Below are 23736 nucleotides of genomic sequence, written 5' to 3' on the forward strand. Positions count from 1 at the left end.
TCGCGCAGCGGCAGCGGAAGGCCCCATTAGCTAAAGTGGTGCTTCAGGTTAAGAACAGTTTCAAGTTAAGAACGGAGCTCTGGAACGAATTAAGTACTTAACCCGAGGTACCACTGTATATATCAGCCCAGTAACATGTTCTCTGGGCGACTGACAGAAAATTCAAAGAACAAAACACAATATTAAAGTAGAAAGCAGCATGTTTTATATTACCCTGGAGCAGAAGAGCCATAGCTTACTGGTAGAAGCTGACTTTGCAAGCAGGTTCAACCCCCAGCATCCCCCAGTTAAAATTTATTAGGTAAACAGGTGAGGGGAAAGACCCTCTGTCTGTTACATGGAAGAGCTGATGCCGATCATCGTAGACAGATCTGGATGAGATGGAGCAAGCAGTCTAAACTGGTATAAGGCTGTTTCCAACAGAAGATGGAAATGACTAGAATTATGGGTTCCTTTGACTTGCTAAATCCGCCAGTGGCCAATAGGAGGCTAGACTTCATTGCTTAGACCATAGAGTTATTTAATCACATCTCATCTGAAGGCCTGATTTCCCAGGTGTGGAACCATCTCCAGTTCCCCATATAAGGACTTGGCTATAAATTGCATTCACCCTGTGGAAGCAGGCCTGTCAAAGGAGAGTGTTCTTCCCATTTTGAATTCTGAAGGCTCCCACAGGACAGTCAGAGGAGGCTGGAGGGGGGAAAAATCACAACCATAGAGAAGGAAGTGGCTACTTTTCTCAGCTTTAGTGGCTAACTTTCCCTAGAAGTTGAGAGGAGGAATTTTAAGATTTCATGTTTTGGTACAATTGTTAAAGAAAGAAGTCGTTTTTTCTTCAGAATGATGGTGAGGTTATAAGCTTTTCAAGACTGCATCAAGTAAAAATAAATAGAAGCTTACCTATGCACAAAGAGTTTCAAGGCTAATGATTAAAAACAACAACTCCTTTAGTATCTTCCTGCTAATGTTGCAGCTAATGTTGACTTGGTTATGATAGGCTTTGCGCTACACCACAATGTTCTTAGCATAAAAAATAATTAGTTTTGCTAACCAGTGTGGATTTTAAGTCTGTTAACTGTAAAAGCGAGTTTCAGTTTCTGCTGTATCTAGCAGAATAGCTAAATTAAATTTTTAAATAATCGATCAATCTGTTCCAGGAGAAATAGCTAAGAATCATTAAAGGCCACGATCCAGCCTTTTTCTTTCCAATGCTCAGGTTGCATTTCTAGCTATTATCTGCTGTTAGGTTGTTGTTGTTTTACCACTGTACACTGTCTTGAGTAATAGGCATTGCAGAAAGATACTATAGAAAAATTAAAAATGAATGGGACAAGGATTGAGCGTGCAATTCATATCCCACATGCAATGCTGGTGGTGCTAAATGGAGAAAAATGGCTGGCAATTGTACTATATGCATTTATATGCTATAACTTCTACCGATACACTTGGTGCTCACTCTAGTTTCATCTTCCATTTAGAAACTGAGGACACCTTGTTCATCTTCGTGTGGACAGCCTCTGCTGGGAAGGAAGCAATGGGAGAGTGACTCTGTTGATTTATCTGAATATCTTGGTGGTTACCATGTAGGGATTGGAAAGCTCTGTCCCCTGCTCCCTTTCAGATCTGATGGGCTATTATTATTTTTTCTTTAAAAGCTTGGGGATGGGGATAACTTGATATTTCAACCCTTTGCTTCAGGGAAAAGAGGAAGGGAGTATTCTAGCTTTGACGAGTCTCTTGGTGGAGCAGGAAGAGTGGGCACAGGATTTGCCTAGTTGGCTCTGTTTGGTCAAGTCCCAGGCCTCTCACCAAATCTGGAGCTGGAAGAGGGGGCAAGGATGCTTTGTCCACCTCCATAGCTTCAGAGTTGGGCAGGATAAAAAAATGTATGCTTCTCCAAAACTTCATAGCTCCACAGAAGTACAAAATGGATGTATTATATGTATACTACATAGAGCAAGTATCACAGCTTGGCAGAGTATCTCATTTTTGAAACGTGTGTCTAGCATCCCTAACAATCATCCACAAAGATTCTTTAAACCTCAAGCCTACAGCTTCACACAGAGGGGAAAACCTTTGGGGCAACCTTGTTCAGAACTGCCCTGAGGCTGAAAAGAACATCTCTTGCGGAGCCTGAAGCAGTCTTTTCCAGTTTGAATCCGTCTCTGTAAAAGTTTGTGTTTCTGGTATCTCATACTATGTGGTAGTAGGTACAACATGGAAGCCAGGCTAATCAGAGAGACAGAAAGAGAGGGAGTGTGGTTGGTGTATTTTTTTGGGGGGGCGTACTTGCAAATCACTGCGCTCATCTGTTGACTTCTGCTTTTGTTTTTCAGGTTCACACTTTCAGGGGTCCACATTGGTGTGAATATTGTGCCAACTTTATGTGGGGCCTCATTGCTCAGGGAGTGAAATGCGCAGGTAACAACTGCTTGGGTCTTTTATTTCTTTCTGATGCTGTGAATGTTTAGTAGGTTTTGCATTTCACAGTGAAATGCACTCCCTCAATCTTTACTGACTTCAGTTGTAAATAATGTTATGACTCCCATTGGCACGAGAAGTAACTGGATCAGCCTCTTATATTAATCAGAAAGTATATTGGTAATTTGGCACTCTGCCTTTTAACATAAAAAAGCAATAAAATGGAGGCTGAAACAATGCTAAAATCATCATAAAACAGCAGTAGTTGCAACAAAACTATAAATTATAAATTCTGAAAGTCAGAGTTTCTCCAGTTGGATATCATTATGTGTTGATAGCATCCAAGAGAGAAATGGCTGTGAAGATTCTGCAAAAGCAAACAAGCTTTAAGCTACAAAAATGTAGTCGCAAGTAATCAGATTCAATAAAATATGTATATAGGTGAACAGCATACAGTTGCAAGGAAAATCCCAAGCTTTCAATACACAGTTGAATTTACTTCTTAGGGTGGTTGTCTGTCTATCACAAATTATTGCCATATGAATGAATGGGTCAGCTTATGGGTGTCCAGTACACATTTGATTTGATTTAATATTTGTATTCCACTTTTCCAACAGCAAATGTTGAGCTCAAAGCAGCTCACAATAATTAAAATAGCATTAAAAGCCAAACAAACATTGCAATCACCACACATGAGCATACACAACATGTGTACATTGTTACACAAATGCTGAATTGTTTCTATGTCGTGAATATATGTTTTCGGAGAGCCATGTTGGTGGAGGAATGTGAAAACACTAAAACACAAATCCATATACATGGATTTTTGTGAATAAAAGTATATAAACATTCTGTCCACTTCCAAATGGTGTCTTCTCCCTTGGAGCATAATAATGCTAAGACTGTATAGACAGGCATGCAGTGCTTCAGGGGGAATCCTTCTATGGAAATAAACTCACTGTTCTTTAGATATACTGCTGTCTTAAACCAGATGAAGCCCAGAAAGTTTTCTTTTAATTCTTGCAAATAAAATAGTCTACGTTTCTTATTTAAAATAAAATTCTAGCCGTAGAAATCAAAACATGTGGGTGGCGGATTCTTAGTTGAGGTTGTTATTCTAAAGTAAATCATGTTAAGTTATTATTGTGGGCACAATCAAGACTTTTAAATCTCTCTGATTTCAACCAAAGAGTTAAATGCAGCTTCTCTTATCACTGAAATTAGTAGGACTTGCCTAGAGTGTTCATCTTTGGCTGGGTTGTGCCCAAAATAAAAAAAAAATGTTTATAGACCAATATTAAATTACAGAGAGTACAAAGGAGAAGAAAACTGTCATGGGCAGGCAGATGTTTTTTGCACATGAAGGTGCTGTGAAGCTACCTAGTCTGAGATCAAGGTGGGCGAAGAATGTAATCCAGATTCAGAAACAGGTGCTTGCTGGAGGGCAACATCGAAAGAGCATAGGCCTACAGTTGCTCCTTCAAGGTCCTAGTTAGCATTCTGTGGTCAGATTCCAATCCTTAGAGCACCAAAATTGGAATGGGCGCTTGTTAGTCATGTAAAAGCAATGTCAGCTATAAAGCAAGAAGACTGTATAAAATTCTGAGTCCAGCTGTTTTTGAGCAAAGTCCAATGAACAGAGCACATTCTGATTACTTTTGCAATGTTGCATGTCAGCAGAAAGAGAGAAATAATGGGGCGGGGGGGCGGGGGGTGTGTGGAATGCTATGTGGAGATTTTTCCAGTAAGCACGTAGATTAATTTATAGCATGAGAGCTTGTCAATCCATTTTCTTCAAAGTAAATTTTATAATCAGTATCTTTTCAGCAGTGCGTGACATACCATGGCAACTAGCTTGCCCCTTCTCTCTAAGCTGGCATGTAGGTGGGTGCTTGCCTCCCGCATGGCTACCGTTTATATAATGTTCTTTCACACACTGTGCATCGCCATCTACATTAAAATAATGTTTTGGGGCCAGATTTCACACACACACACACACACACCCAAGTCCTTGAGTGGGAGGAAGAAAATTAAAAGTGGCTTCCTGCTTTACCCTGAACAAACCACAGAACAAACTTCCTTCCTTATCGCCTTTAAATTTTCTTGAGCTTTGCATTTGCTTTGGGGGCTTGTACTATTAAAACTTAAAGTATCTTCGCCTTGGGCCATCAAGCCAAGTGGCATAGGGCAGGGGTCAGCAACCTTTTTCAGCCGTGGGCCGGTCCACCGTCCCTCAGAACATGTGGTTGTTGTTGTTGTTTAGTCGTTTAGTCGTGTCCGACTCTTCGTGACCCCATGGACCAGAGCATGCCAGGCACCTCTGTCCTCCACTACCTCCCGCAGTTTGGTCAAACTCATGCTGGTAACCTCGAAAACACTATCCAACCATCTCGTCCTCTGTCGCCCCCTTCTCCTTGTGCCCTCCATCTTTCCCAGCATCAGTGTCTTCTCCAGGGAGTCTTCTCTTCTCATGAGGTGTCCAAAGTACTGGAGCCTCAGCTTCACGATCTGTCCTTCCAGTGAGCACCCAGGGCTGATTTCCTTAAGAATGGATGCGTTTGATCTTCTTGCAGTCCATGGGACTCTCAAGAGTCTTCTCCAGCACCATAATTCAAAAGCATCAATTCTTCGGCGATCAGCCTTCTTTATGGTCCAGCTCTCACTTCCATACATCACTACTGGGAAAACCATGGCTTTAACTATACGGACCTTTGTTGGCAAGGTGACGTCTCTACTTCTCAAGATGCTGTCTAGGCCTGTCATTGACCTTCTCCCAAGAAGCAGGCGTCTTTTAATTTCGTGGCTGCTGTCACCATCTGCAGTGATCATGGAGCCCAAGAAAGTAAAATCTCTCACTGCCTCCATTTCTTCCCCTTCTATTTGCCAGGAGGTGATGGGACCAGTGGCCATGATCTTCGTTTTTTTGATGTTGAGCTTCAGACCATATTTTGCGCTCTCCTCTTTCACCCTCATTAAAAGGTTCTTTAATTCCTCCTCACTTTCTGCCATCAAGGTTGTGTCATCTGCATATCTGAGGTTGTTGATATTTCTTCCGGCAATCTGGTAGACCGGACATGTGGTAGACCGGACTATATTTTGAAGGGGGGGGAATGAATGGATTCCTATGCCCCACAAATAACCCAGAGATGCTTTTTAAATAAAAAGACACATTCTACTCGTGTAAAAGCACGCTGATTCCCGGACCGTCCGCAGGCCAGATTGAGAAGGCGATTGGGCCGCATCTGACCCCCTGGCATAGGGAAATCAGTTCACAGCAGGTGTGTGTTTAGAGGGGAGGCTGAGCCCCAAGTCTTAGGTGTTAAGTCCCAGATCTTTTGTCCTTCCCCTTCTGTAAACTGGTTTCTTTTTTTAGTTTGTTTCAGGGTGACTAGACATGATACAAAGTGGAGTGCTCGTGAACTATTATTATTATTATTATTATTATTATTATTATTATTATTATTATTTATACCCCACCCTCCCCAGCCAAAACCGGGCTCAGAGCGGCTAACAGCAAATGTATAACACATTAACATAAAATCAGACAATCAGTTAAAATGCATCCTAAAATCAGATCAGAATCAGAATAAAATCCAGTCAGATGGCAACCAACAGATTAGGGTTGGGAACCTTAAATGCTCACCAGGCCCAACTGTTTGTGCTGAACTTACATGTGAGAAAAATTGGGAGGCCACTTTCATGCAAGTTATTATGAAAGCCAGACTGAACCCTGACCAAAGGCCTGGCAGAACAGCTCTGTCTTGCAAGCCCTGCAGAAAGATGTCAAATCCCGCAGGGCCCTGGTCTCTTGTGACACAGCGTTCCACCAAGCCGGGGCCACAGCTGAAAAGGCCTTGACCCTGGTTGAGGCCAGTCTAATCTCCTTGAGGCTCAAGACCTCCAAAATGTTATTATTTGTGGACCGTAAGGTCCTACGTGGGGCATACCAGGAGAGGCGTTCCCGTAGGTGCAGGGGTCCTAGGCTCTATAGGGCTTTAAAGGTTAAAAACTGCACCTTAAAGCTGATCCTGTACTCCACCAGGAGCCAGTGCAGCTGGTATAGCACTGGATGAATGTGATCCTGCGGCGAGGACCCCGTAAGGAGTCTCGCTGCGGCATTCTGCACCCGTTGGAGTTTCTGAGACCTCAGCCACCTTCCATCTTAATTTGTCCAAAGACAATTGTTCTTGTTTTAATATGTCCCTAAATTAGCAGCCCTTGCCAGTAGATTTCAGGTGGAGCAGAGGGGCCAATCCATACTGGGCTCAGTAAATCTTGCTGGCACACTATATCTCAGAGGAAGCCCAGTGTTTGTTTGTTTTTCCACTCTGAAAGTCAACCAAGCCTTGCATCTATTCATATAAATTAGTTTATGCAAAAAAAAAAAGTGTCATGGGCATATCCCCAAGTCTTTTAAAGTGTTGAACAATGTCTCTGCTTCAAGAATTGTTGTGCAGTCAAAAGGAGATGAACCCAAGTGCAATGCCCTGAGCATCTCGGAGGATGGGTGGGATGCAAGTGGGATAAATAAATGCTTGCATCTCAGTTGCTGTTGCATTGACACTAACTTGTGATGGGTAGATCAAGCGAAACAGCATTGCCATGGCTAAGAAGGAGCTTGGCCAGAAGGCAGCTTCAAAGACAATCTCTGTAACCGACTCAGAAGGAGGTTTAGCCTAAAGAGGAGATGAAAGCCTTAGAAACCGGGTAGCTCACTTTACCCCTGAAGGGCATGAATGGTCTCCTCTAATTCCAGAGGAGCAATGAACGAAGGGAAGAGATGTTCCGTATCAGAGGGACACAAGATTCCTTTGGGTAATGGTGCCTTCCAAGAGCGCAGGTCTGTTACTGTGCCATGATTGATTGATTGATTGATTGATTGATTGATTGGGATCATTCATTTAGATATGGCTTGTTGTAGGCTGTTTTGTGAGAGCGTTGTTCAGTTAAAAGAAACTATTTGCTTCAATAAATAGCCACATCATAGCATAAAGGTAAAGGGACCCCTGACCATTAGGTCCAGTCGTGGCCGACTCTGGGGTTGCGGCGCTCATCTCGCTTTATTGGCCGAGGGAGCCAGCATGCAGCTTCCGGGTCATGTGGCCAGCATGACTAAGCCGCTTCTGGCGAAGCAGAGCAGTGCATGGAAACACTGTTTACCTTCCCACCAGAGTGGTACCTATTTATCTACTTGGACTTTGACGTGCTTTCGAACTGCTAGGTTGGCAGGAGCAGGGACCGAACAACAGGAGCTCACCCCGTTGCGGGGATTCAAACCGCCAACCTTCTGATCAGCAAGTCCTAGGCTCTGTAGTTTAACCCACAGCGCCACCTGCGTCCCACATCATAGCATAGGCTAATGTAATATACCTCCGGTTTTGTTATGTCCATAAAAGCTAGTCAGCTAATTGACAGAAAAGAATTAATTGCAATGATTCTGTGAGCTACCGAACTGGCAGATAAGCAAGGTCAAAGGACAGTTGTCACAACTCTTAAATGTTATAATCGTGTTTGGTGGCAACTGCTGTCGTGCAGGACTTGGTGCTTTGGGGACACAGAGCAAAAATGAATTGGGGTTCCAGGAGTCTAATAATCAGCTGGGTCAGGGTTGCAGCACTAGTAACTGATTCAGTGAGCCACAGGCTACTTTCAAAGTCTTCAGCTTTTGTTGCATTGTCCCCTTGAACCCCATCCCTAGGCAGTTAGGACAATTTATTCCAACAGTGTGGGCCCCTTCATGACACACAACACAGCAAGCCCAAAAGTATTAAGTGGTGCGGGGGGGGGGGCAAGGTTGGTGGGTTGCAGGAGTCACTGCTGCCAGACTGCTGCTGTGGCCCAGGAAACCTTGAAGCACAAGAGTTGCCTGACACAGCAACAAAAGAGAGTGTTTGAGAGCCAGTGTGATGTGACTAGGACTGGGAAGAGACACGTTCAGCATCATAGCCAGACACTGGAGAGACCTGTCAGGGGTAAGCATGGACCAATGGTACCAAATAGTATGGGAAACAGCCTTATTAGAAAAACTAACCAGCAAACTGAAACTGAAACTGACACGGGGACAAATAGAAGAAGACGCCTTTATGCCCCCCCCCCTTTATCACATACACAGCCCAACAAGACAATGACAAGAATCCGCCAACAGCACACGAATCAATATGGCTAACCTGATTCGAAAGCACTCACCCACCCCACTCACACATGAAAACAAAGTTCACCACGGCCAGTCACAAACAAACAACCACACCCTAGGCCAACCCCAACCTCTCTCACCACCAAAGGAACACAAGCGAATAGTAAAGAGAACCCGCACAAGCAACGCTGACACAAAACCCCACACATACGTTAAGCAAAATAGAAATATCACCTCCCGACCCCACCCCCAACCACCATGCCCCCTCCACCTCTTTCCCCCTTTTCTTCCTAAGGTAACACTAATGTCTCAACAAATGAAACTGATCTGTAGAATACATAACTTGAAAAAAGAGACATTGCACATACTTTTAGGCACCAGCTCTCAGGCCAACAACTTTGCAGGGTTGTTGAGTAGATAACATGGGGAAAGGGGGACTATGCATGCCATCCTTGAGCCCTTTGAAGGAAAGGTTGGCTATAAATGAAATTAGCAACAGATAATAGGGGGTTGCGAGTGGAATGCTGGCTAGTTTCTCCAACATACCAGGCTCCTTCTCCAGATGTCCTGCGGCGAGCATGCGTCCACTGTTTGCAGCTGCAAGTGACCCATACCTAGCATGCTTGAACAACCGATGGGCCATTTGGCAAATAAAAGGCAGTACTTTTCTTCAAGAGCTTGCAAATTCTATCCTTGGTGGTTTGCCGTCATCTTTGGAAAAAATAATAGAGATTCTTTCCTTCAAAAAGTCTTCCTTAGGATGGTTATCGCCACAATTGTCTCTTATTATTTGTGGGTCAATCAATATCTGTAGAATACTTGGTGTGCCACTAGGCTGCCAATACCAGCAAATGAGGATTCCCCAGCATTTTTAACCAACTAAATGGAAGCTAATATGAGCAAGTGCAAGTACATTGTTTTTTTTCTTTCCACAGATCCAAAATTAGCCCCAGGTGGGACTTAGCTGAAGCTTATTTCATCCACTTGCCCCAAATCCTGCTTTGATTTCATGGCAATCATAAAACTGAAGGAACTCTGTGGTTGTCTTTTTGAGGGGCATATACATTATTATTATTTCCGTTTCTATTTGTTCTCAAAAGTGACAGAATGCCTACCCTTCCCCAGTGTAGCTTTGATAAAATACGATGGCCGCGCATTAACATATGAGGATGTTTCTATAAAGCTCATTCAGCAACTATATATATTCCAGTGAATTAGAAGCAAGAAGAAGGTTAGGGCTGACTAAAATCAAATCAGCAGTGGAAGAGAAAATGACAGCTTTGCTTATTGTACTCTCAGCAAATATTTGAAATGGGTCCTCGTGGGGCAATCTTAATATACAGTGCTTACAGGTCTTGTGTTTGCTCATGCATTAATGAAAGCACATTATTACAGCTTTCACTGGAGAATGCGAGAATCGATATTTTCTGTTCTTAAATATTGTGTTTCCATTGATGCCCTGGAAAAGTGCAAGGGAAGAACGGCTTATCTGAGACAGTTCAACTTGCAGTATCTGAGAATCTATTTCATCATGTTTCTAGGCTTTCTAGCGATTTATGAAATTACATATAGTGTAATCTCTGCCTTGGTGGTCTGAGAAGCTAGAAAACATTTGGATAATCTGAAAATAAGATAGAAAGGGCTGGTGGTTTTAGAAGCTGTGAAGGGGACTGACAGTGAATTTTGGATGATTAGTTTATATAAAGGGGTTGCTGCCAAACTCAGAACACTCGAGGCCACTTTGTACACATGGAAGATGGGCATAGCTTGATGAAAGAACATGTGCTTTGGCTGCAGAGGGGAATAAGTTCATTCTGTAGCATCACTTCATTGCAGCATCACTTGCAATGAAGTCATATTGAAGTATATGCTGATAACCTGTTATAAACATGTAGAACCAAGGTGATAATATTCTTCAAACTGTGTACAAGTCCTGTACTTCATGCAGTCACTTAAGAGATCCTTAAAATAGCAGACTCTCTAGGATTTCATAGCTACAATTTCATAGCACTAAATGTTGGGCTAACCATTTTTGTTGTTGTTGTTGCTTGTATTCTTTTCCCACCAGATTGTGGCTTAAACGTTCATAAGCAATGCTCCAAGATGGTCCCAAACGACTGCAAGCCAGACCTGAAACATGTCAAAAAAGTGTACAGCTGTGATCTCACTACACTAGTAAAAGCGCACTTCACAAAGAGACCAATGGTTGTAGACATGTGCATTAGAGAGATTGAATCGAGAGGTAAGGCATCCTTAAATGATATTGTTGCCTTTTCTTATAATTCCTTTAGATCAGAGCTTTCCAAACTGTGTGAGCATGTCGGCTGCAGTATGTAGGTGTGTCGTGCGAACACTCCTCCTGGGGGCTGGTAAAGGGTTAGTTTAACCTCCGGTTTGCTAGTAAAACTGAATTGCTGTGTCGCAGAATGATGCGTGTGTCACCGACACGTAGAGTTTGGAAAACTCTGCTTTAGATTGATCTGGTTTAGCTGAATTTTAAGTTTGAAACTGTTTTGCATGACACATCTTACAAATACATACCTATTTCCCTGAGCAATTCATGCTTATCTTTGCATTGGGGTTTGTTTTTTTTAATGTAATGTCTCTGCTGAATCCCCATTACTGTTTCTTTAATGGTACAAGTTACAAAAAATATTCTTCCCAGTGCTTTAATATTTATGCCTGCTGTTGAGTGATCTCTTGTTCTACTTGCACAAATGCGCTCTTCCCAATATATTTCTGTGGAAAACAACAGGTAAATTATATATTTATAGCTAGGCACTATAATTACATATTTCCTCCTCAACGTCTACCCCTGCTAATGATTCTTTGCTTGAATGTTGCTCTTACGATATTTAAATATATGTAAATAAGCTTGGATATTCTAATGTGAGTGGTTTGTTTTCAAATTCCTTTGTGATTTGATGACATCTTCCTCATTCCAGGGACCATTATCATAAATATGTTTGTGTAAAATTATTGGGTGCTGATCACAACAGTGTTACATATTTAGGATTGAGAGCTGGCGGTGAAATTTATGCTCAGAAAGGAAGATGTGGCTTTTAAAGCTCAGCTCAGATTTATGCGTTGCTAGCAGTAAAGAAATGTGACTGTAGAAAAGATAAATATCTAAGTTTAATTGAGTGATTTATTTATTTTACAGGTCTCAATTCTGAAGGACTCTACAGAGTATCTGGATTCAGTGACCTAATTGAAGATGTCAAAATGGCTTTTGACCGAGGTAATATTGCTTACTGGATGTTTTAGCTTTTACATCCAACACATTGGCCAAGGCTCCAAAGCGCAGCACCAACCCCAGGTAGCAGACCATTTTTAAAATGGAGTGGACTTGCAAAGCTTGTGATATGAGACTTTTAATCTCAGGGTTGTGGGTTCGAGTCCCAGATTGGGCAAAAGATTCTTGCATTGCAAAGGTTTGGACTAGATGACCCCTGTGCTTCCTTTACAACTCTACAATTCTATGGTTTAGTGCAGCTATGATCAAGATCCATCCATTCCGAAATCTTAGCATGAAAATAATTCTTAGGTCAGGAATTGGTTTCAGGTTCCACAACTGGATGCCATTCAACACACGAAACAATCACTCCTAGGTACCCCAAGCTTCCTTCATTTCAGAAGTAAAATTTAGGGGTGGGAGTCATTTCATTGCTCCTGCTGTAAAACGACTCAAGTTTTAGGGATCTTTCCCAGTCTACTGCAAATCAACCATAGGTTGACCAGTAGATGCAGATCTACTGTACCTAAGGAAGGTTTTCGCATACCAGCCATTGTATACGTTGACAGTATGAGGTCTGGTGAATTGGCCTTGATTACTGAGCAGAGGACAGAGTAGTGTTTGTGGATGATTTATCCAGCCATTGTCATCTCACTTAGTAAAGGAATCGCCCTTGCAAATTGAGGTATACGTAAATTAACATTCTCACTATCTACCAATTCGCCGGTAAGGAAGAAAGACTTGGTTTAATGTGTAAAGCAATCATTATTTAATTTATAACGTCTTGTGAAAAGAAGAACAAGCTGGTTTAAGTGTACTTGACTTAGGGCTGAAACCTATGCCAATATAGTACTGGAGTTGTTTACAAAAGGCTTGCTGGGACAGCAAAAAGGTGAGCACCAGTAAATGTTCAATTTTGTATGAAAATAATCCTCCTACACTGTTTGCTTCTCCTCTCCCCCACCCCCTTTTCTCCCTCGTTTTTACCTACAGATGGGGAAAAAGCAGACATCTCTGTGAATACTTATGAAGATATCAATATTATCACAGGTGCACTTAAACTGTACTTCAGGGATTTGCCAATTCCGCTAATCACATATGATGCCTACCCAAAGTTTATAGATTCTGCAAGTAAGTTTTAGTTTATACTATTTTTCAAGTGAACTTTGTTCCCCCCCTCCCTTTTAGTGATTATTTTTTTTTACTGTTTATTACCTCTAGATTCTCCATAGGTTTTGTTTTTGTAGAGTCAAGCAACTTGTGGGGATTGTGTGTTTGTGTGTGTTTAAGCTAGAGTAACATTTTATTATACAGTCATCCTTTAAGAGCAAGTTGAAGTCAACAACCTTTTCAGAAGTAGAATCAGAAACATCAAAACCACACACACACACACAAAACACTCCAATATTTTATTGTATTCACTTCTTTATGCAAGGGAGCAAGAGTAAACATTCATCAATCCCACCCACCCCCAACAGAAGCACCAAATGTCTAATGACTTGCTAAACTTGTTTCGATCATCTTTTTTGCATTCGTGTGACCACCATATCTCCTAACAGATAAGTTCGAAATATTAGGTGAAATAAGAAAACCTAACTGTAGGGTAGATTCTTTCATCTTCAATTCCTTTCAGCGACTCCTGTCCTAGATGCTAAACTTCAGGCAAGACAGGTTCCATTGTTTGTTTGTTTTTGTTTGTTTTTTGCTATTGTTTAAGATAAAACCTATTTGGGAAAGAAACTACCGTATTTTTCGCCCCATAGGACGCACCTAGGTTTTTTGGGGGGGGAATAAAGGGGGGGAATTACCACCCCCAGGCATGAGGCTGGCGCAGAGGAAGCCCGAGCTTCCCCCCACCCCAGCCCCCAGAACAGCCTGCTGTCCGCAAGCCTAGGGCGCCCGTCGTGAAGTCGCACCGGTCTCCCCAGGCTTGCGGAGAGGTGCGCGAAGCCCGGGCACGCTCTTCAGCACGTCCCAGGCTTCGGAATGCAGGCAGCTCCGCGCAGCCGTCGGGAGCCCAGCGCGACTTCGCGCCGGGCTCCGGATGGCTGCGCGGAGCTGCGCGAAGCCCGGGGCTGCAGGCACCTCCTCACAGCCGTCAGGAGCCCAGCGCGACTTCGCGCTGGGCTCCCGAGGGCTGCGCAGGGCTTCCTGAAGCCTGCATTCGCCCCATAGGACGCACACACATTTTCCCTTCATTTTTGGAGGGGGAAAAGTGCGTCCTATAGGGCGAAAAATACAGTACTTTTGCCATTCTTGTGGACGTTGGTTTGTTTACAGATGGTTGCCTTGGTGATATTATCTTGTGTCGATTGCAGTAGTCATTGTATCATCACCCTGTTTGTTGTTTTATTGTTAAAACTTTAGGCAAGGCAGGTTACATTGGAGGTCCCCCCCCCCCCCGTCCAAAGCAAATTTGTGCAAGGTGTTACAGCACCTATCTGTTTTCTTACCTGAAATGAACAAACTGTAAATAGCAGCAGTAATACTTTACTACACCGACAAATGCAGCTGTTCACGGTTTATGATACAGGCTAGCTGCCCATATCTGAAAAACGCTGTGTCATGCAATACTCCCTTCGTGAATGAGTCTAAATTCATTAAAAACAGACTCCCAGGGCAGATAAAATTGGGACTCCGTCCTCTGGTCTCCGCTTGGTAAAATATTGATTAGTTGAGTTAAAACTAACTTAAAACTTGAGAGCTGCGGAGCAACTCTCCGCTTCACAAACCATTCCTCATCTGTTTAATTACAATAAACTAGAATTATCTGGGAAGACTACCCAAATTCCTGAAACCCCCACATATTTTGGCTTCAATTTGATCAGATATTTCTTGTTTCAGAAACCACAGATCCTGACGAACAGCTGGAAATACTTCACGAAGCCCTGAAACTGCTGCCTCCTGCTCACTGTGAAACCTTGCGGTATCTCATGGCGCATTTAAAAAGGTATGGAAATGAATGGTCCTGTCGTCTTCTTGGTACCTCTTGGGGGTTTCTTGCCTCTGGTTCTTGGGCCAACTGCTGCAGGCATTAAATCCTAAGGGTAGGACTCCAGTGATGGAAGGCATTACTCAATAGGGAGTGGCAATTTTCAGCAGTTCTCCTCCTCCCTACAGTCACATGTGTGTCCCCCCCCCAAAAAAATGTAGGAACTGGAGGGTCCCCCAAACTTCTAAAGCTGATTTAGAGAAGGAAAGGAGCTGCAGCAGAAGGAAGAATTGCCGTCTTCCCAATTCTGTTGGTGGATGCCTTCTGGCAATAGGAGAGACAGCATTGGAATGTCACCCTTTGTGCCCTATTCATGTGTTGAGCCCTGATAAGCAAATTCTCAACAAGAAGTGTGAATTCCATATTTCCCCCTTCATGTAACTATCTACGAAACAATGCGAGTGTTTCCATGTCAAACGAGGCTGCTTGTGAATTCAGAGGAATGATCATAGATTGGTTTTGGAATTACTTAGCCCTTGTGAGGTCACACAGCACAGTCCCTCATCCCCATTTATTTCCTCTGAAAATAGAGACCCAATAAAATGCCTCTTTGTTTTTGCTCCCCTCAACTGAAGAACAGGTGAGATCTGTCCCTTTGGATAGCTCAGTTGGTTAGAGTGTGGTGCTGGCGTTGCACTGACCGCATGCCACTGTTCAAAAATCTAAACTTCCCTGAGAGTGTAATCCTAATCCTCTCTGGTTTGGGTTTTTGTTTTCCTTTGCAAAAACTTTTTTCCCCGCCAAAAAGACATCTTATTTCCCCCTCTTTTGAGGAACTTTCTTTGACCATATAGTTTTCTTTGGGAGGATAGCATTCTGGCCATTAAAACAATGCAAAGTAATATTCTGATTATCCCAAAGCAACCATGCCTTTAGTTAGTCCATGCAAACTTTGGATCTTCAGGTAGTTACCGTATTTTTCGCTCTATAACACGCACCCGACCATAACACACACGTAGTATTTAGAGGAAGAAAATCCGTAGGCATGCCACCCGTAGGCATTCCCTCCATAACACGCACAGACATTTCCCCTTACTTTTTAGGAGGAAAAAAGTGAGTGTTATGGTGCAAAAAATACGGTAATTTGTCTTTCCCGGTTACATGGACTATCGCATCATGCCCAGCATTGTTTTTCTTGTCTACCACATTGAGCATGGCTTGGCCTATGGTTTCTAAGTCGAAATCTGGCTGAACCAACTCAGCTGTGCGAGTCTGTAATTGAAACATTAAAAATTGAGCAACCCCCTCCGCCACATCTTCGGCCCTGGCTGGCATGAACAGCAAAGTTTTGGGTGCAGTAGTTGCTCTGCCCAGTGCTCCCAGCCCAGGGTTTAGGATTGCTGTACCCAGCCAATAAAATTCCAGTAATGATAGTGTGCCCTAGATTCAGGTAGCGCCTTAGAAACCAGCTAAATTTGTTCTTGGTATAAGCTTCCGTGTGCATGCACAATTCTTCAGATACACTGAAACAGAAGCCATATAAGGGTCTGGTGACTTCTGTTTCAGTGTATCGGAAGAAGTGTGCATGCACTTATACCAAGAACAAACTTAGTTGGTCTCAAAGGTGCTACTGAACAATTGTTTCATTTTTTTATATATTTTGATAGTGTACCCTGTTCTTTGAACAACCATTTTTAGTTCTTGGCAATAGCTTTGGTTTTTTAATTTGAAAAAATTAACATATTTGCTATGGATAAGGAAAGCCGCAATCCAGACTACGTGAAGCACATTTAAGGCCTGCTCTCCTCTCTTTCTATTAAAGGTAACAAAAAAGAGGGGGAGTTACTTTCTCTCTATCACACCCAAAACGATTTTTCATTCCCTTTTATTAACAGCACCATTTTCCTTTGGAAGCTCAGCGAGATATTAATGGGATCCGTTGACAAATGTGCACTTGCCACTTCCGATATGATTTGTAGTGGTTTATTCTTTAAAAAGTATTCTCTAAATACATACTCCACTCGTGCAAGTATAATTTCACAATCAAAATCCTCTTTAAAAGTCAAATGTGCAAAAAAGCAAATGCAAACAGCAAAAGAGGCGAGAAATGAGGAAGAGAGTAGTTTCTGATAGAATTCCCAAAAACTTGTTATTTAGTGTGAGGGCCAGCCAGCTGTTTTCTATAGCAATAGCCAAGAAATTTCCACGCAGAATTTTCTTATGACTACCATAGATGCAAGAATAATTCGGCCGTCCCCATTTCACATAGGTACATAAGCAGCATCTAACTTTTTATAGGCATGCTCACAAAGACGTGTTGCGATGAGGGAACAGCTAATGAAGTCTTGTTATCAAATTCAGTTGGTCAGCCTGTTTGGCTATATTTGGAGTCGCTGTAAATAGAAACTGCAAAGGTTGGCCAGCTTCAGAACAATATGCCAAACAGTTATCAGCTCCTAGCTATCATGATAGGTGTCTGAAATTTATTTTACTCTATAATATAGAACGAACACAGTGGAGAGGGGGCTGCTCACGTTTTATTTATAATTCACAGACTTCTCAACAGTGGGCATTTAGTTATATATGTGTGCCCTTGACGGGGATTTTGAGTTGTAATCCTGTGATATGAATTGAATCTGTTCACCAGCTAATTTACAAATATTAATTTGTTCTGAGAGGCAATTAACTGCCGTAAAGCGTATTGTAGCCTCTCAAGACAGCCGCTTGCATGCTGCGCCATTCAAACGGAGTCCGAAGAGAGGAAGACAATCACTTTTCCTGTCATTTACTACATAGATTGTGTATCGTAGATGTTTATGCATTTAGATGGTTTGCTTTGTGTGCTTTATACTTATTCCATTTTACTGTTTATAACATGAAAAGGGATGTGTGTGTGCTTCTATAGAAGCACGTGGCCTCTTTCAATTCTAGATTTTCATCCTTCCTCTAAGACAGCGGTTCTCAACCTTGACTCCTCAGGTGTTGTTGGACTACAACTCCCATCATCCCTGAGCTCTGGCCTTGCTTGCTAGGGGTGATGAGAGTTGTAGTTCAACAACATCTGGGGACCCACAGGTTCAGAAAGGCTGCTCTAAGGAGCCCATAAGGGGATATCTGTCTCACAGTAGTCCTTTAGGGCAGTAGTTTCCAACATGTTCAAAATTTGCCAAGCACCAGGAGCATTTTTCACCTGACCATTGGCCACTTGTGACCAAGTGACGATGCCCAGATACCAGGATGGTGCTGGACATCTCCACCATCTGGAGTTGCCTGCCTGGGGATCCTTGGGTCTTGCCTGTTTTCACATACTAGCAACACATCCTGTAGGATTCTATCCATTATATTTTATCTGCACAATCAAAATGAATTTCAGGAACCAAAAAGTCCTATTAAAAAACAAAACTTTCCTGCCGTATGGGCCCCAAATGGCAAAGAGGCATTCTGTTTTTGGTAACTCTAACCCTGGGTTTAAGGAGCCATTTGGTGCCTGGCTTAGATATCTGGTTTTCTAACCCTGTTTACAATCACAAGGACCCCCTTTTAACATCAGATTTCACATGCTGTAATTGTAGTAAGGTCAGATCTTAAGAGTACAGAATTATCAACACAATCAGGGTGCCTGCAGGGTTTTCTGGGCCCCGTATGTGAATCGAACCCCCTGCTGCACTAACAAAAGAAACTAGTTTTCATGAGAAGAGTTCGTTGGAGAATGAGAACTCCTTTGCAAAACTGTAATTCTCAGGGTTCCTGTAGTTGGGACTCAAGTGTCCCACCAAGTCTAGCCAACTGGATTTCTGTAAAGCAGTGATCGTAAGGCAGACTGTCTGGGAATGGGTAGAGAGGGGAGAATCAGGGGCGGAGGAAGGGGGTGCAGTGGGGGCAGGCAGCCCTGGGTGTCACCACTGAGAGGGTGAAAAAAAGGCCGGCCTTCACTCACCACGGGGCCTGCAGCGCGTCCGAGCCACACGTATCTCCTGGGAGTGATGGAGTGGCTTGGGCGCACGCAGGCTCCCCGCTGCCCCAAATGGTTCACCCGCCGCCTCCCCCTCAGCTGTAGGGCGGCTGAGTGGGAGGAGGTAGGCAGACTCTGTGGAGGTCCCGTGGAGCATCCTGCCCCAGTTTTCCCCGCCCTCACAGGCAGCTGGCCCTGCCCCTGGGCACAGGGCACACGCACTGCCCCAGGCGCCCAATCGGCTTGCTCTGCCGCTGGGGAGAATATCTGCCATGACGACATACAGCTGCCAATAGGGCAAAATGCATTATGACCGTTAAAACATTTAATTACTAGCATCAATGTGGTTTGTGTTTCTGGTTCCATGTTTGTGAGATCAATCTGGCAGCTACCAATAATGTCTTCCCAGTGCTTTGTGTTTTAACTGTAGCCCTCCTTGTTTCAGGGTGACGCTCCACGAAAAGGAGAATCTGATGAATGCAGAGAACCTGGGCATTGTTTTTGGACCAACACTGATGCGAGCGCCAGAACTTGATGCAATGGCTGCCCTGAACGATATCCGTTACCAGAGACTTGTGGTGGAGATGCTTATAAAAAACGAAGATATTTTATTTTGAACTTGTTTGTGGGTGTGCATGTATGTTTTTAAATGAACTGCAAAATAGAAAAAGAAGAATCCGGGGATGATGAAGGAATATTTTGAAATGGAGCCTGCAGCGGAATTCTGATTGTGAGGTTTTTGATGTATGAAAGGTGCTTGTTTATCGTTGCTTGTGTGGTATCATTCAGACAATGTTGGGAACATATATTGTACTTTCCAGTACTAAATAGGTCTGGGGGGTTTCATCATAGTACAGGAAATTCAAACTGAAATAGGTCTCCTCCTTGTTTTACCCTCTCTTGTGAGGCTTCTGCTGCAAAGGACACAACAGGAACAGCACAGCTTCTGTGTTCTGGAATAGTCTGTGATTGTACTTTAGCATGTTTCTCAGTGTAAATCTGTTGTGGGTTTCTTACTACGTTCCGTAATTGGTTTCTGATATTTCAGTTGCGGGGGGGAGCAGATTTCAGTGAACCAAGACCTCTAGCTCTTCATTGACATCACCCCTCATTCTTAGCCTACTTTGAAATATACCATATTTACTCAAATCTATTGCGTGCCTTTTTTGGCCAAATTATGTTGAGAAATTTAAGGGGCTCATTAGATTCGATAGCACATTTACATTCGCCAGCAAATCCTTCCCCCACCCCCAAGGTGCTGAAAAATTGAGGCGTGCATTAGATTTGATGGTGCATTCGACTCGAGTAAATACGGTAATTTCTAGCTGGGTTCTATAGCATTTGTTTTAATGATGGCGTGCATTTTTCTTTTACGTTGTGGTTGCCACTTTTAAGTCATGCCTTTTTTTGTAAAGATCCAGTTAAAGGTGGCAAACTGAACGAATGAAGACTGGTTTGTTGTTGTTTTAAATGGTAATTTTGTATTTTTATTGGGCATGCGTATTAATTTATTAAAGTTTTGCATTGGAACCTTACCAAGTCTGGCTGCATTTTTGCCCCAGTATCACAGACACGCAGCCCATTCCCCCACCCCAAACAAAAACACACTTATTTGACAAGTCCTACTTGACTTCTCAGTTTAGCCTGTTCCCAAATGCAGTGGTACTTACGAACGTGATCCGTTTCAGGCTGCCGTTCGCACCCCGGAAAGTCCGTAAGTAGAGCGCCACTGCAAAGCGTGATAGAGCACTCCTGCACATGCACGATGCACGCAGATCGCTTCTGCACGTGTGTGCGTGGCGAACCCAGAAGTAAACACTTCCGGGTTTGCTGCATTCGTAACCTGAAGAGCCGCAAGGTGAAGCCAACGTAACACGAGGTATGACTGTAATAAACGCACAAGACTGTTTATGAGATAACAGGGTTGTAAAGTTCCAGAGTTAAGCTTTAGCCTATTGAAATCTGGAACCTAAACATGCCTAACTCAACACAAGATCAGGCTGTTAGTGGATTGGGGAACCATTTCAGCCTGAGGCTGCACTCCCTTTTGCCAGTGGCTGGTGCAGCCAGAAGTGAAAGTGGGCAGAGAAAGGAAAGCAAATTTCACCTCCCCATAGTAGGCTGGTTTCTGCACACATATCCCTCTCTATCCTCCCTCCAGGTGAGCAAGAGTTCAAAGGACGTATTCAAGGCAAGCAAAAAAACTTGAGGGTAGGAAGCACGCAGCCAGTGTGGAGTGTGGCCTTGGGGCTAAAACAGTTTTCTTGTGGCATAAAGAATAAACGTAATAAATTATCAGGAGTGCTTTTAACCACCAGTTCCTAGTCTAGTTCATTTTTCTAATTAAATGTACAGCTGATGATATGCCAGCCCGCCTACTTATGCAAACCAGCAATCCAAACTTAATGAATCCAAATCATAGCTTAAATTGTTGGATAGTGACTTCCCCACGCACTCTACCCTTCAGACCAGGGAGAAATGACCTAAAGTTACAAATTATTTATTTGGGTATGTGTGGTTTAGCAAATCATGCAAATAAGTTGCTGTCAGTATTCCTGCAAGTCCCTTAATATAGCTGTCCTATCTTACATACAGTTTCATATATAATATTCTCTAGAAACTGGTGAGCTTTGACAAATTATGCAGGCAATTGTGCAGATCTTTTGATGGCCTATTTCAAAGAAAGGTACAGTGGTACCTCGGGTTACATGCGCTTCAGGTTACATACGCTTCAGGTTACAGACTCCGCTAACCCAGAAATAGTGCTTCAGGTTAAGAACTTTGCTTCAGGATGAGAACAGAAATTGTGCTCTGGCGGCGCGGCGGCAGCAGGAGGCCCCATTAGCTAAAGTGGTGCTTCAGGTTAAGAACAGTTTCAGGTTAAGTACGGACCTCCGGAACGAATTAAGTACTTAACCCGAGGTACCTCTGTACTAGACTAGAGAGTCTCATTCTTCCCCTCTCCCCTTACACATAGAGCCATAATATTGTGAATCTTGCTAGTCAAAACTTAATAAACACCAATATGCAACACTCTGACTTCCAGGCCTTGTCTGTGTTCTTTATATGCCATTTGGTCCATATGAACAAAAGATCCTACTTACTGTCAGAGGTCCGTAATCGGGGGGCCTCCCAGACTCCTCCCACCGCAAGGAAGATGATGAAGAAGAGCTGAACAAGGCTGGATTGGGAGCCGTCTTTCCACTGTTTTAGGCCTTCACAAGGAGAAAGAAGCAAACAAGGTGTGATCTGGTGGTATTTTTGCCATGGAGCAAGTAATGAGCAGGAGGAGAATAAAGACTGAATTCTTCATTTCCGTTCACCAAGTCTTGAGGACAAGTCTGTGTTTACATCATGGCTATATGTGCAGAGCTGTCCCTGCCAGCTAAGTGAATGAGGAACATACTGCCCACACAGAAGTGCCAGTGGTTCCTCTTTGACTTAAATATTGTAGCTCACAAAAGGTGAAAGGGGTCTCAAGGGTCATCTCATCCAACCCCCTGCAATGGAAGAATCTCAACTAGAACATACATGACTGATGGCCATCCAACCTCTGCTTAAAGGAAGCAAGAGGAGGAAGGAGAGTCCATCACCTCCCAGGGGGTCATTTCCACCATCAAATAGCTCTGAGTGTCAGAAAGTTCTTCCTGATGTTTAGTCAGAATCTCCTTTCTTGTAACTTGGATCCACTGGTTTGGGTCCTGCCTACAGAGCAGGAGAAAACAAACTTGCTCCATGTGACAGCCCTTGAAATATATTTTAAGATGGCTACCATATCTCCCTCTCAGTCTCCTTTCCAGGCTAAACATATCCAGCTCCTTCAACCATTCCTCATAAGGCTTGGTTTCCAGACCCATGATCTTGATTGCCCTCCTCTGCACACATTCCATCTTATCTATATCCCTTGTGGCAACCACAACTGGACACAGTATTCCAGGTGTTGTCTGACCAAGGCAGAGGAGAGTGGGATTGTGACTTCCTTTCATTGGAATACAACTTTTGTTGATGCAGCCTAGAATAGCATTACCTTTTTTTTTTTAATGATATTTATTGGAAAAAAGTTTTTTTAAAAAAATCACACACACACAAAAAAACCCCAGAAAAATAAAAATAAAAAATAAAACCATCTTTCTCAAATTCTCCACTTTCAATACCTTCTTTCTTTGACCTCCTCCTCCTCCCTTTTCTTGTATCCTGATTAATAATAATCGCAGCAAATCCTTTCCTTAATTCATAATATTCTGTCATTACATTACCTTAATCTATTTTCATCTTATCATACAGAAAACCTTAAAGTTTAAAACTTAAATATTATTTTTACCAACTTCTCCTAACCATAACATTCTTATCTAATTCTTTAGACATTTTTACAAGAGCCAAGTAAATTCATTTCAACATTTATCTAACATTCATCAATTTTATAGAACAGTCCTAATGATAAAAAAAAACCAAAAAAAAACCAATCCAATCTTCATCCAGCGTCCCTTCCTCCTGGTCCCGGGTTTTGTCAGTCCTTTTTATCATATTAATCTAGCACATTAACCTGGTAATCTTATATCCAAGGCCCTCAAGTCTCTTCCATGTCCCTTCCGCAGCTCTTCTTCATATTTTCCTTTCATTCGTGGGAGCTCCAGCTTGGTAATGCTTTGGACCCTTTTCAACAGATCAGCCCCTTTTCCGTAGACCAGACTGGACTCCATAAGGTATTTAAAAACATATTCCAGATTCCCTCCAAAATTGAGAGCCCCCACAGCTCCAGACATCTGACGGCCCATTGCCAGACTCGAAAAGTCCAAATCTCCCTGTATAGGGGGGTCTATCCAGCCCCCCATTTCCAAACCTAACCAAACTTTATCTTTCCAAGTCTAGTTTTTTCCAAGTTGATTTGTCAAATCCAAAAATTTATGTTCCTGCTGGGCCGCTGCTCCCTCCGTCTCTGGCGCCCAAGATTCAGCAACATCCTCTTCTTTCAGTTGTTCTGTCATGGCACACTCCTGTTTTAGTTCCTGGGTGGGCTCCATATAATTTCCCACTACCTGTTCAAAGGTTCCGGCCGCATTAGT

At 42.9% G+C, this 23736-nt stretch overlaps 1 protein-coding gene across 2 annotated transcripts in view; it reads left to right on the forward strand.

The window, feature by feature from the left end:
• Window positions 1–20208, forward strand: part of CHN1 (chimerin 1) — a 102333-nt gene extending 82125 nt beyond the window's left edge. For both annotated transcript variants that reach the window (XM_053410603.1, XM_053410612.1), the window contains 6 exons: window positions 2337–2421; window positions 10623–10796; window positions 11718–11795; window positions 12783–12920; window positions 14634–14739; window positions 19119–20208. In XM_053410603.1, the coding sequence (XP_053266578.1) occupies window positions 2337–2421; window positions 10623–10796; window positions 11718–11795; window positions 12783–12920; window positions 14634–14739; window positions 19119–19290 (753 nt within the window). In that variant the 3' untranslated portion in view covers window positions 19291–20208. The remainder of the gene's footprint in view (window positions 1–2336; window positions 2422–10622; window positions 10797–11717; window positions 11796–12782; window positions 12921–14633; window positions 14740–19118) is intronic.
• Window positions 20209–23736: the final 3528 nt, after the last annotated feature.

This window comes from Podarcis raffonei, chromosome 1, assembly GCF_027172205.1.
Source record: "Podarcis raffonei isolate rPodRaf1 chromosome 1, rPodRaf1.pri, whole genome shotgun sequence".
Taxonomy (NCBI): domain Eukaryota; kingdom Metazoa; phylum Chordata; class Lepidosauria; order Squamata; family Lacertidae; genus Podarcis; species Podarcis raffonei.